Here is a 14,024-nt window from a genome sequence, read left to right on the forward strand (position 1 = left end):
TTGGCAGTGCGTGGTCTTGATCTTGGGGGATTAAGTAGAGTAAAAGCTAAAGAACTAGAACAACATGAAATGTTGTAACTGTATGTGACTATGTTTGGACAATTTTTCTGAAATATTTTGTTTCCTTATTGTTTATTATATTGGATATGGAAACAAAATAAAGTATAAAATGTTAATCTGAGCCTCTTTGTGGCCAGCTCTGTGTGTGTGTGTGTGTGTGTGTGTGTGTAAGATTGCATAGAAAGAGTGTTGTTCAGTTGCACAGTCAAAAGCTTTATTAATGCTCAGAGGCAGAACAGAATGATCAGAAATACACAAACGGTAAGAGAGCAGATTAACACTAAAACAGCACACAAAACAGCTGCTTAAGTTGTGAGTGTATGAGTGTGATAACTAGACAATGATCAAAAATACACACACACAGTAAGAGAGCAGGTTAACACTAAACTCTTCTAGAACACACGAAATGTCTGATTTAACAGCTTAAACAGACCAGTGAGTTTACTCTCCAGATCAGCAACAGTCATGTTGCTTTTCTTAAATTTGGTTTTGCGATTGGGTTTTATTTCGTAGATTTGCTGAGCGAGGAAAGCACGGGACAGTCGGCTTGAGGCACTATTAATGCACAAGTAAGCGGACCAGTAGTGACTGGGAATGTTAACTCCCTGTGTAATGGTTCTTCGTTCTCTTTCTATTGCTACCCATACATCTCCCGGAACCACTCCAGTCACAATGTAGGCTGGAAATGTTTCATTTACCATGCAATTTTTCTCTATTTCTACCCTCATCAGTTCCTCCACCTCTCTCGCCCATGCTTCGTTGCTGTCTTGCATCTGAGGAGCTGCATTGGTAAGTGTAAAGGTGGACTCGGCCTGGTCAGCATCCGCTGCATAGCTGTTAGGAAACAGGTGGCCTCTGGTGTAGGCACCAGCCCGAGGGTAGTCATTATTTCGAGCTTGATTTTTAAAAGGTAGTGTTTCTTCTTGGGCTGGTCTCATCTCTCTCATCTCCCTGTTCTCTGGTTTCAGACACTCGTCGAGCTGTATTGGAGAGAAGGACAAGAAAGGAAGTGCAGAAAGGTGTTATTAGCACCAATACTTTGTAAAAACCAGTACATCACCACTCATCCAGTGACCCAGGAATTCTATTAGGGTGGAACCACCAAGAGTAAGCCATTTCCTTTAACTAGGCACCATAACTGCAACCGGGTTATTTGGGTTTATAAGGTAATAGCTTACTCTCAAACTGAACCAAGACTTGTATTTTATTTTTATTTGAAAACAGTAACAATACAAAATTTGAAAAACTGATCAGACACTGCTATGTCTGCACACACATTTTTATTATTATTAACAGTTTAGGTACAAAAGTAAAGAGACTTTATAGTAGCTAAAATTATCAATGTAGATAAATAGATTTATGTTAACACACTGAAGTTTAGTTTAGTATTCTTCTTTTACCCTGTTCTTCAATAGTTAGGAGCCCACATGATACATCACCATAGGGGAACCCTTTAGAATGTCTATATTTTTGCCTAAATATGACTTTAAACATCAGATTTTTATAAAAGTACTAAATGTAGATAAGAGAACCCAGCTATACAAATGAACCAGAGGGAAATTTTATTTCTTAAATGTTGCTCTATGATGTCTCAGGAGACATATTTGTGATTCTCCCTTGTCTCATTTAGATATCAACTTTGTCACAGATGTTTCACCTAAAATTGCCTAGGAGAAATACATTTAGACAAAAATGAGACATGAGATTTTCTGAAATCAGATTTTTTATGCTAAATTGTGTAATTCATGTTGTGCGTTGTTTAGGTTTAGTCTATTCATTTCGGAAGCTTCTTCTTTTCATGGTCTACTTTTATTTAAGCTTTTCTGTATTTAGTGAACTATTACTTTTTTTTTATCAAATCTGAGCACAATGTGAGACTGTATTGAGATCTGTAGTAAAACTCAGGAGGAGATGCATGTGAGATTATGGAAGTCTTTGTCTCAGGAGAAACATCTGAGCAGCAGGAGATTTAAAGTAAAATCTCTCTTGGGTTTCCTTCTAATCTCATATCTGTCTAGGAGAAACAACAGAGACATTAAGGAAATCTCCTTTTTAATTTTTCTTTCCTATGGGGAGTCAAAATATTATACTCGGTCATTTATTTATTGAGGAAAATGGCAAAAGTATGTGAAACTCTAGGATTAACATTTAGTTTGAAGGTAAAATTTGTCAGGTGTTTTTAATCAATAGGTTTACAACACATGTTTGTTAAAGTGTATCATGGCACAATCTAAGAAGACTTCTGAGTGCCTCAGAACAAGAGTTGTTGATGCTAATCAGGATGAAAAAGCCTGATAAGGCTATTTTAGGACTGAATATCTGATGTTTAAGGTCATATTTTTGAAGAAATTTAGAAAATTCCAAAGGGTTTAAAAACTTTCAAGCACTGAACGGTAAATATTAAACATGTTTTATATTCACAATCTGGGATAACAAATTGGATTATAGACTCAGTCCACTACAGGATACTGAGCAATAAATAATGTTTAAATAATAAACATATTTCATATTCAAGATTCACAGGCGGATATGTCACAAATGTTGCTTGGGTGTGACTGGTACATTCATGCATGTTTTCTGGCAGTGTCCTCCAGTCAATCAGTTCTGGAGTTCTGTAACATGTATGTTGTCTTTCCTGCTGGACCAGGGGCCTCATGTACTAAAGGTGAGTACACACAAAAACATTGCGTACCCCATATTTCACGCTCACGGTCAGATGTACTAAATTTGACTTGAACGTGAGAAAGTGCGTTCCCCCACAGCACTTTCGTTTCGGGCATATATTGTGTTTTTGTCATTTGGTGACACTTAGAGGCGATGCACTGATATTACAACTATTAAGATATCCTTTATGCACACATTGTAGTCAGCATTATTGGGTAAAATAAAGTAAATTAACCAGACAATTTTATTGGCTTACTGAAATAATCCTTCAACGTGTTTCCACTTAGCCTAGATTAAACATGCATAAAAGTTTGCGCTGGTGTTGTAAGAGATGTCAGCATTGGCATTATTGGAAAATATTGCTAATGGCCGAATTCATTGAGAGCTCATTTTCCGTGACGATTATGTTTTTGGCCCATGGTGATGACTGGCTTATAAACCGTTTTAGATTTCCAAGAGCATAAGAGGATAAGAAAACAAGCTGAGTGACGGGTGGCTTCTTGGTAAGCAACTCATTTAAAGCATTTAAATGAAAGCATTTATTATCCATTTTAGAATAATACAATTTAAAACATGGGTAATTATACGCTACGTGTATATAATATTAATAAAAATAATAATTATTATTATTTGATGAATTATTTTTTGATGAATCCGGATTTTTTTGTGCGTACGGAGCTTTTCAGGTCATTTTTTCCTGGACGTTCTTATACTGGAGCGAATCACTGCCAGATTGCATTACGCAAAAGCAGCCACTGTTCGTCAGTGGTCCGATGCTATTGGTTTTCTCATGGTAGTTGTGTGGAGTGCAGATGTATATTTATTGTATCTGTTATTATTATTATTATTATTATTATTATTATTACTATAACTACATTATACTACATTATTCTATTTCCACACTAACTATCTTACATACTATCTTATTGTAAATGCATGTACAGCTCACAATCAGGGATTATAGACTCTGCTCACTACAGGATACTTAGCAGTAAATATTAAACATGTTTTATATTCTATTAAACATGTTTTATATTCTATATTCTATTCACAATCACAGATTACAGATTGGATTATAGACTCTCTCCACTACAGGATACTGAGCGATTACTAATAAGCATATTTATTGGTATGGTTACTTACCTGAGGTTCAGTTTTCCAATATCCATCTCGTGGGATGTCTTTTTTACCTTCAAACTTGTAGGCGGAGTAGATAGGAATCCTGCGCTTGATGTCGTACAGAGTGGCATATCTGTATTTTCCCTTCCAACGCTGACAAATGCATTTAAACTGGTTTCCCTTTAGAAGGGTTGGGGGAGTGACCTCGTGATTATGTTGGTTTTTGACAAAGAATTCGGGACACTTCGCTTTAAATGACTGCACTACCTCGTTCAGGGACGGGTAGACAACCCCCAACAGCAGGAGCAGAGCAAGTAGCTTCATCCTGACATTTAGCAGATCTTCATCTGAGCAGAGCTGTATGTCGGTCAAATATATACACAACTTGGGTTGGGTGGGGTGGGGATTGAAGTCTTTTTACAGATGAACTGAGCTTTTAGCATGTTGGTAAAAGCAGCCACACTAGCTTCCTGTGTCAGACCAGCCTCATTTCCTCATTTTACTATCACCACCAGTTCCAACTGTCCAATAAAATCTCCAGAAACTTTTGGATAAATGGTAGGGGTGTGACGAGACACTAATACCACGAGACAAGACACGATATTGGGTTCACGATAATGAGACGAGACGAGATTTAAAAATAAAATTTTAAAGAATTTATTTATTTATTTATTTTTTACAAAATCATAAACCACAAACTTAACAGACTGGTTTCTCTCACATATTAATTCTATAAGGAATAGAAATAAGAATAAAAAATAAAAATACAACTTTTCTAGGTCTTATATAGTGCAAACAATACGTGCAATACGTCATATTAAGACTATTGTTTGTGTTTTTTCTGTTAAATCTCTTGTAATTTAACTATTCATAACCATAACCAGTCATATTAAGACTATGCTTGAAGTGAAACAGAGACAGAACATGTTTTTAAATACAGTACAGAGCTAAGGGATTAGTACAGCTGTCTATGAAACAGTCACGTGTAGATTTACTTACAGTATTTATATATGGTTTGTATCTTGTTGGTCACTCTGTTACCGTTTATTGTTTCCGCTGGAGCCAAAATGCAGCCAGACATACAACTTAAAAGTGGCAGAAGCATCTTCTATATCAGGGGTATTTAATTATATGAAATAATTAAGTGCTATATCCTGTAAGGTTGTTTGAACTGAATGATATAAAAATAAAGAAGAAGAAGAAGAAGAAGAAGAAGAAGAAGAAGAAATGCCTCTCAGGACAGATTTTGTTTACATTTATTCCCTGTCTCTCTGTCGCGCTCGGCGTGACTAGTTTCCGCCCATTCTCCTTATAAAGGTGGTTTTTCACGGCCGCGGTTCCGCGACCCTGACAACACGGGTTGGATCCCGCGTGAGGAGCGGTGTGTTTGCACTTATTTTTTTTCTTACTGCATCTGCACATATCTGATTGACTGAGCGTTTGGTGATCTTACCCCGCACGTGATTGGTCTGTGAGTTTACTGCGCCGCACAATTAAATCCTTCTCAGTAGTTTATCGGTTTGGGTCCGCATTGGACAACATTTGGGTCCGGACCGCGGTCCGCCCATTTTCCTCATGTGCTGAGAGCTGCTCTCACACTCGCTGCTACTGGGTTGCCAGATCCCTCTTAAAAAGTCCACATTAAACTGTTTTTTTTTTCTCTCTCGCGAGAAAGGTTTAAGCTTGATGAGAAATATCGTCACATTTAATCTCGCGAGATCTCGTGGCACGATATCTCGTCACACCCCTAATAAATGGTGGAATGTGAATACTGCTGGCTAATAGAGCAGTGTCCAGAAACTTTTGGATAAATGGAGGAATGTGAATACTGCTGGCTTGTAAATCATGTAAATCATTGATAAGCTCCAACTAGTTCAGAATGGAGCTGCAAGAGTGCTCACTAGATCTACAAAATCTAATACCATACCTCCTATTCTTTCATCCCTACACTGGTTACCAGTTCAATTTAGGATAGGTTATAAAATACTTCTTCCGGCATTAAACTCTCAATGGTCTGTTATCTAGAGGAACTTCTTAAACCTTACAATCTGCCACGTTGACTCCGCTCCCAAGACGTATTATCAGTCCTGTGTATTGGAAAAACCTATGCAGGGGAAAGAGCTTTCTTTTATAAAGCCAACCTTTATAAACAACCTACCTATTAATATACCGGACACACTCTCAATCTTTAATCTACCCTCAGATTAGATAATTTATCATTATAATGGTTCTCTGTAGCCCACAGCCATACTAATACTGTCCTTTACCTTTTACAGGAATTTAATAATTATTGTTGTTGTCCCTCTATTTCTCTTACAGGTCACGCACCAAACATAAACCCTGCACACTGTATTTTCTAACTGTAAGACTACAGCATTAATAATCAGCACGTTATAAATGTAGATAACTGATGGTGATTAGCCCTGAAACAGATAATGAGTGGAAAATGCTCCATTTTCTCCCTCCCTCTGTACCCCGCACTTAAACTACAGCTCCCACGTCAGCAATTCCCAGTGGCTTTCGCGTCGGCAACTCCTGGCGGCTTAGTGTCTAGTTCTGTCATAGTTCCCGTTCCTATTACCGTGTTTGTGTCCTTCCCTGTTAATATATTTGTCCCTCTTTCCATGTCCAGTCTTCTGTCCAGACTTTTGTTCTGTCATTAGTCTAGTCCCTAGTCTGGTCTCCGGTCCCGTCCTGTGTTTTCCCAGCCCCTCTCTTTTGCCGGCCTCCGGGGTTCAGGGTTACGCGCCACAGGATTTGCGTGTTTAGAAGGGGACTTCTGTCATGTTCTCGTCCGGTTTTGCGTCTCTTTGGTCTGTCCCTGTGTTTATTTACTCTCTGCACATGCCCTGTGTGTATCCCGTGTCTCCGCCCCTGTCTATTGTGAGCTTACCTGTTCATTTTAGCTCCGCCCCCTTGTTACCCATTTCCTGTCCTTGTCTGTGTATAAATAGTTCTCCTTGTTCCTGTGTTCCTCGTCTGTGGATGTACATCCTAGCTTCAGTTAGGTCAGTTAGGTCCCGTTTCTTTTGTCTCAGTTTTTATTTCTTTTTTTGTTTATTACACAAGTTTCAGTAAATACTCACACTTGTGTCCACTCTCCAAGTCTCGTTCTGGCTCCCTACCTGACAACAGGTTTTTACATGGCTATTATTCTGCTTTGTTTTGGATTACTTAAAGGATTTCCACCTCGTTCGGATAGAAATTGTATTCGGAATGGCCTTATTCAGATTGTTAATGGATTATTAGGCTGCATGTAAAACGTACCCACTGAGTCTTGGTTCCTCCTAAGGTTTCTTCCACTTAGTATGAGGGAGTTCTTCTCTGCCACTGTTGCCGCCACAACCTTGCCAATGTTGGCATGACTTTGGTGCTTGCTCATAAGAGGTCTGTCATTTTCATAGACACCTAATTCTCATACTAAAAGCTGACAGGCTCCACTTTTAGACAGAAAGCTGCTTACTTTGTTTGCTGTGAAACAAAATGAACTTGTACTGTTACTCTTATTTTTGTCTTCTCTCTTTATGTACAAAGTATATAGCTTGAACAGCATCCATCCAGCCTGGCTCAAAGACGCCATTATTTTGGGTTCTAAAGGTCCACAGCAGAATGGAGATGAAGACTGGCTGGTGGTGCCTGGCTGGATAGTAGATGAGACTTTGTAATTATGGGGGGAATTGTAAAGGAATATTTACTCATAAACACTGTATTTGTAATGATCCTCCAAGGCTACACATTTATATTCAAGCAATAAAAAGCAGCTCTTCAAAGCTGCACAGGAAGCTGCTGTGGTTTCCTGTGGCTAAACTGAGCAGATATTTTTGACTTCTCTCAGGGAAAGTATAACCAGCGCATCAGCTGTATTGTGTGACTGTTTAAAGGGATGTACAGAGAATGTTAAACTATCCTTATACTGCGAGATAAAGCAACTGCAGCCACTGTCCAGAAAAAAAGCAAGCAGAGCCTCCTTGACCGCCCTACTAATGGTATTCTGTCAAATGCTCTAAAAAATGTACTCAAGGTAAAACTGGGTTGATTCAGTGAGGTTTGCAAAATTTCACCACAATGTGACTTCATTAGTGTATGCGCTTCTAAATATTAAAGTGAATGCACTAATACAGTTCACTCACTTTATTAGTGAATGCACTTCTGCACCTCACTCACTTTATTAGTGAATGCACTTCTACAGTTCAATCACTTTATTAGTGAATGCACTAATACAGTTCACTCACTTTATTAGTGAATGCACTTCTACAGTTCAATCACTTTATTAGTGAATGCACTAATACAGTTCACTCACTTTATTAGTGAATGCACTTCTGCACCTCACTCACTTTATTAGTGAATGCACTAATACAGTTAACTTACTTCATTAGTGAATGCACTAATACAGTTCACTCACTTTATTAGTGAATGCACTAATACAGTTCACTCACTTTATTAGTGAATGCACTTCTGCACCTCACTCACTTTATTAGTGAATGCACTAATACAGTTCAATCACTTTATTAGTGAATGCACTAATACAGTTCACTTACTTCATTAGTGAATGCACTAATACAGTTAACTTACTTCATTAGTGAATGCACTAATACAGTTAACTTACTTCATTAGTGAATGCACTAATACAGTTCACTCACTTTATTAGTGAATGCACTAATACAGTTCACTCACTTTATTAGTGAATGCACTAATACAGTTCACTCACTTTATTAGTGAATGCACTTCTGCACCTCACTCACTTTATTAGTGAATGCACTAATACAGTTCTCACTTTATAAGTGAATGCACTAATAGACCACTGAAGTCGTGCGTCATTCTGTAGTCCTCGTACGGCTTCCGTGTCTTAGCGTTTTTTCCCTATGAGAAAAATGAATGGGGTTTTTAAAAACCCGCCTCTGTCACATTCTGTGGTAAATAAATCTGTTCAGACCCCTGTACGCTTTATTCTGTGTACATTTTACTCCTGAACATCACTGGATCCTCTGAATCACAAGATCGTTTAAGGGTCTTAATGAGAAAAATGCTAACTTTAAGCTAATGCTACAGCGGAGTGAACTGACATCCCGGCGCCGCTGCAGAGATTAGCAGGGGACTGTTTTTGGCACAACACCGGTGAACTCCAGCCGTCAGTTAGGAGCATTTTACACACAGCTGAGCCTAATAATGAACTGCGTTTACTGAGGAGAGCTGAGAGTGATGCAGCATAAAATCACTAAAACAGGTCAGTGATACTCCAGAACCAGCTGTAACACGTTTAACATTTACCCTCTTTATTATGCAGTGAAATAAACGGGTGTTTCTGGTTGGTTGTCGCCTCAGTGAGGGCAGTTGTTAGTTGATTAGTTAATTAGTTAGTTGTTAGTTGATAATTTGGGTCAGGTGTTGTAATTAGTATAAACTAATGACCGTAATTAAATACTAAACCCTTCCGGGAAGCGCTGCCGACCTGAGAGCCGTTTTCTCTTATTATCTGCCTTTTAAAGCTCTAACACAGACTACACTGCTCAACATCACACTGCTCGACATCACACTGCTCGACATCACACTGCTCAACATCACACTGCTCAACATCACACTGTTCGACATCACACTGCTCGACATCACACTGCTCGACATCACACTGCTCGACATCACACTGCTCGACATCACACTGCTCAACATTACACTGCTCAACACTACACTGCTCAACATCACACTGCTCAACATCACACTGCTCAACATCACACTGCTCAACATCACACTGCTCATCATCACACTGTTCGACATCACACTGCTCGACATCACACTGCTCGACATCACACTGCTCGACATCACACTGCTCAACATTACACTGCTCAACACTACACTGCTCAACATTACACTGCTCAACACTACACTGCTCAACATCACACTGCTCAACATCACACTGCTCAACATCACACTGCTCATCATCACACTGCTCATCATCACACTGCTCATCATCACACTGCTCATCATCACACTGCTCGACATCACACTGCTCGACATCACACTGCTCGACATTACACTGCTCGACATTACACTGCTCGACATCACACTGCTCGACATCACACTGCTCGACATTACACTGCTCAACACTACACTGCTCAACATCACACTGCTCAACATCACACTGCTCAACACTACACTGCTCGACATCACACTGCTCAACATTACACTGCTCATCATCACACTGCTCAACATCACACTGCTCATCATCACACTGCTCAACATCACACTGCTCATCATCACACTGCTCATCATCACACTGCTCAACATCACACTGCTCATCATCACACTGCTCAACATCACACTGCTCAACATCACACTGCTCGACATCACACTGCTCGACATCACACTGCTCAACATCACACTGCTCAACATTACACTGCTCAACATTACTCTGCTCAACATCACACTGCTCAACATCACACTGCTCAACATCACACTGCTCATCATCACACTGCTCAACATCACACTGCTCAACATCACACTGCTCAACATCACACTGCTCAACATCACACTGCTCAACACTACACTGCTCGACATCACACTGCTCAACATTACACTGCTCAACATCACACTGCTCAACATCACACTGCTCAACATCACACTGCTCAACATTACACTGCACAACATCACACTGCTCAACATTACACTTGCAGAATTTTCAGACTTTGTGGCTGAGGAGGCTCGCATTGCATGTAATCCTGTTTCTTCAATTCATGCCTTAAGACACATGGATGATAGATTTGGAAGGGATCAGAAGCATTCCAAAGCCAGTACCTTAGTTACATCGACAAAGGTATTTCAAAAAGCAAATCCTACCTCAAGGGATTCAAGCACATTGAAGGGTCCCAAGGACAATCTTAGCGCTGAAATGAAAAGGCAACTAGAATGTATCTGCTGTCACCAGAATCATTTTATATACAAATGTGAAAAATTTGCAGCAATGCCTCTACAGGAAAGGAAAAGGTTCGTCATTGAGAATAATATGTGCTTTGGTTGTCTCAGAGTAGGACATGTCTCCAAAAATTGTAGAAGACGAGCTACCTACAACATTTGCAGACGAAGTCACCCTTCTCCACTGCATGAGGAACAGTCTCAAGGTGAGAAGTCAGAAGCACCAACACAAGGGGAACATGCTTCCACTGTCTTATGCAGCGCAGAAGTGGATGACAACAATAGTACTTCCATGATTGTTCCAGTATGGCTTTCTTGTGCGAACAACAGCCAGGAAACCCTGGTATATGCCTTATTGGAGCAGTAACACATTTGTTGATGAAGACATTTGTGAAAGAGTCCACACAGACACAGTACCTGTTAGGTTAAAATCGTCAACAATGACTGGCAAGGGTACAAGAGTCAATTGTCATAGAGCAGAAGGACTGAGAGTTAGAGGGTACTTTTCACAAGAGTATATAAACCTACCACCTGCATATACTCGAGAATACATCCCATTAGAGCAAGACTGCATACCCACTCGTGATACAGCTAAGAAGTGGACCCACCTTCTCAACCTAGCTGAAGAAATGCCAGACTGGTTGGACTGTCCTGTTGGCCTCCTAATTGGCTATGACTGCTCAAGGGCCCTAAAACCAAAACAAGTGATATCAGGAGGAGATTATGAACCATATGCTGTCCTGACTGATTTAGGCTGGAGCATAGTGGGATCCAAGGCACCTTGTACTATCTCTAGAGATGTGTCAGCATCCTGCCATCGCACTGCCGTGAAGGAAATTCCATCCATTGCACCTGCTTCAGTGATGAGGGCATTGGAAGCAGACTTTCGGGACACAAACCCAAGAGAAAAGAAAATATCTCAAGAAGATATTCAGTTTCTGCAGATCTTAAATGGTAAGAATCAAACCAACAAGGACGGACATTTGGAAATGCCCCTGCCTTTCCGTGAGCGCCCTCAGTTTCCTAATAATAAGCAGCTCGCCACAGTTCGATTAAGTCAGTTAAAGAGAAAACTGGAGAAGAATCCCAAGTACAAGGAGGATTACGTACAGTTCATGAATGGTGTCTTTAAAGATGGTGATGCTGAAGAAGCAGATGCTACAATGAATAAGGGCAGTACATGGTACATACCGCACCATGGGGTGTACCATGCCAGGAAGCCAGGTAAAATTCGAGTGGTATTTGACTGCTCAGCCAAATTTGAAGGCACTTCTTTAAATGATCACCTGCTCACAGGTCCCAATTTGACAAACGCGCTAATTGGTGTGCTGTGTAGATTTCGCGAGCATCAAATTGCGATTATTTGCGACGTGGAGAAAATGTTCCACCGTTTCCATGTCAGCCCAGAAGATCGAGACTTTCTGAGGTTTCTATGGTGGGAAGATGGAGACACAGGAAGAGAACCTAAGGAGTATCGCATGCTAGTGCACATATTCGGGGCAGCATCATCTCCGGGATGTGCCAATTACGGTATGCAATACCTCCCTGGCACTCATGAAAGGGACTGTCCATTGGCAGCAGCCTTCATCCGAAGACATTTTTACATAGATGATGGGATTGTTAGCATTAATTCGGGTGAAACTGCCAAACAACTGATCAAGGAAGCACGAGAGCTCTTCACTAAGGGAAAACTGCGACTGCACAAATTCATGTCCAATAATAAAGAAGTCTTGGATGCGGTACCAGAGAGTGAATGTGCCAGCACAATGGATAGAGATCTGGACTACAATGAGCTTCCAATGCAGAGTATGCTCGGAGTGAAGTGGAACGTGCAATCGGATACATTCTTGTTCACCGTCATTCATAGTGACAGGGCAGCTACTCGACGAGGAATCCTTTCCATGGTGGCCAGTGTTTTTGACACATTAGGATTTCTCTCTCCTTATATCTTTACCGGCAAAAGAGTACTTCAAGAAGTATGCAACATTTATCAGGGCCCATTAGTGTGGAAGAAAGAAGAGCAGCTGCTCTTGCCCTCATTAAAGCAACACAAAAGGAAGCCTTTGAAGAAGAATTGAAATGGTTTAGGCACAAATCCACAAAACTTCCTAAGACTCACAAGTTACACCAACTTGATCCTGTCCTTGAAAATGGAGTACTCAGAGGTGGAGGGCGGTTGAGAAGATCTTCTTTGTCACTTGAAGTGAAACACCCTGTGATCCTTCCCAAAGATGGTATCATCACACAGCTAATTCTCAACCACTGTCACAAGAAGATTCAGCATCAAGGCCGAGGGCAAACACTGAATGAAATCAGGGCCAGCGGATATTGGATAATAGGTGCCAGCAAGGCAGTGGCCAAGCACATCAAGGGTTGTGTTGCATGCAGAAAAATGCGCAGGCCTGCAGAAGGTCAACGCATGGCGGACCTTCCTGTTGACCGAACCGAACCCCCATTCTCATATACTGGGATTGACTGTTTTGGCCCCTTCTATACAAAACAAGGTCGGAAGGAATTCAAGAGGTATGGTCTGTTGTTCACATGTCTAAGCTGCAGAGCCATCCACATAGAAATGTTGGAGGACTTGTCCACTGACGCTTTTCTGAATGCTTTAAGATGTTTCATAGCCATCAGAGGGGCAGTAAGACAGATCCGATCTGATCAAGGATCAAATTTTGTAGGGGCTAGAAATGAGTTAAGCAAAAGTCTAATGGAATTAGACAAGGAAAGAATTTCTACCTTTCTTGCAAGGAAACAATGTGATTTCCTAATGAATGTTCCTGATGCAAGCCACAGAGGAGGCGTCTGGGAACGCCAGATACGGTCAGTCCGAAATGCCATGAGCTCTGTCCTAGCTCAAGCCACAGGAAGACTAGATGAGTCTTCGTTGAGAACCTTCTTCTACGAAGCTATGTTCATTGTAAACAGTCGTCCACTTACCACAGACACGATTAATGACCCCAAGAGTGTTGAACCTTTGACACCTAACCATCTTCTCACAATGAAGTCTTCTGTACCCCTTCCGCCACTTGGTGTGTTTGTGAAGGAAGATTTGTATGCCAGGAAAAGGTGACGCAGAGTACAGTATTTGTCAGAGCAATTGTGGAGCAGGTGGCGCAAGGAGTATCTGGCCAACATATGCCTCAGACAACAGTGGAATGTTCCCAGGAGAAATGTCAAGATTGGGGACATAGTAATCGTTAAAGAAGACAGTGTTCCCAGATGTGAGTGGAAATTAGCCAGAGTTGTCGAAACAACTGAAGATGATGACAAGTTAG

The 14,024-nt window shown here is 40.7% G+C and overlaps 1 protein-coding gene across 1 annotated transcript; it reads right to left on the reverse strand.

Annotated features, from left to right (window-relative positions):
• Nucleotides 1–305: 305 nt before the first annotated feature.
• LOC111190576 (endonuclease domain-containing 1 protein-like) lies at nucleotides 306–4,258 on the reverse strand. Its single transcript, XM_022664283.2, has 2 exons — nucleotides 3,868–4,258; nucleotides 306–1,040 (listed from the first exon to the last, which is right to left on the reverse strand). Exons 1-2 carry the CDS (start codon nucleotides 4,165–4,167, stop codon nucleotides 453–455), a joined length of 888 nt encoding a protein of 295 aa, XP_022520004.1. The 5' UTR covers nucleotides 4,168–4,258; the 3' UTR covers nucleotides 306–452.
• Between the last annotated feature and the right edge of the window lie 9,766 nt (nucleotides 4,259–14,024).

The sequence above is a fragment of the Astyanax mexicanus genome, chromosome 21, assembly GCF_023375975.1.
Source record: "Astyanax mexicanus isolate ESR-SI-001 chromosome 21, AstMex3_surface, whole genome shotgun sequence".
Classification (NCBI taxonomy): domain Eukaryota; kingdom Metazoa; phylum Chordata; class Actinopteri; order Characiformes; family Acestrorhamphidae; genus Astyanax; species Astyanax mexicanus.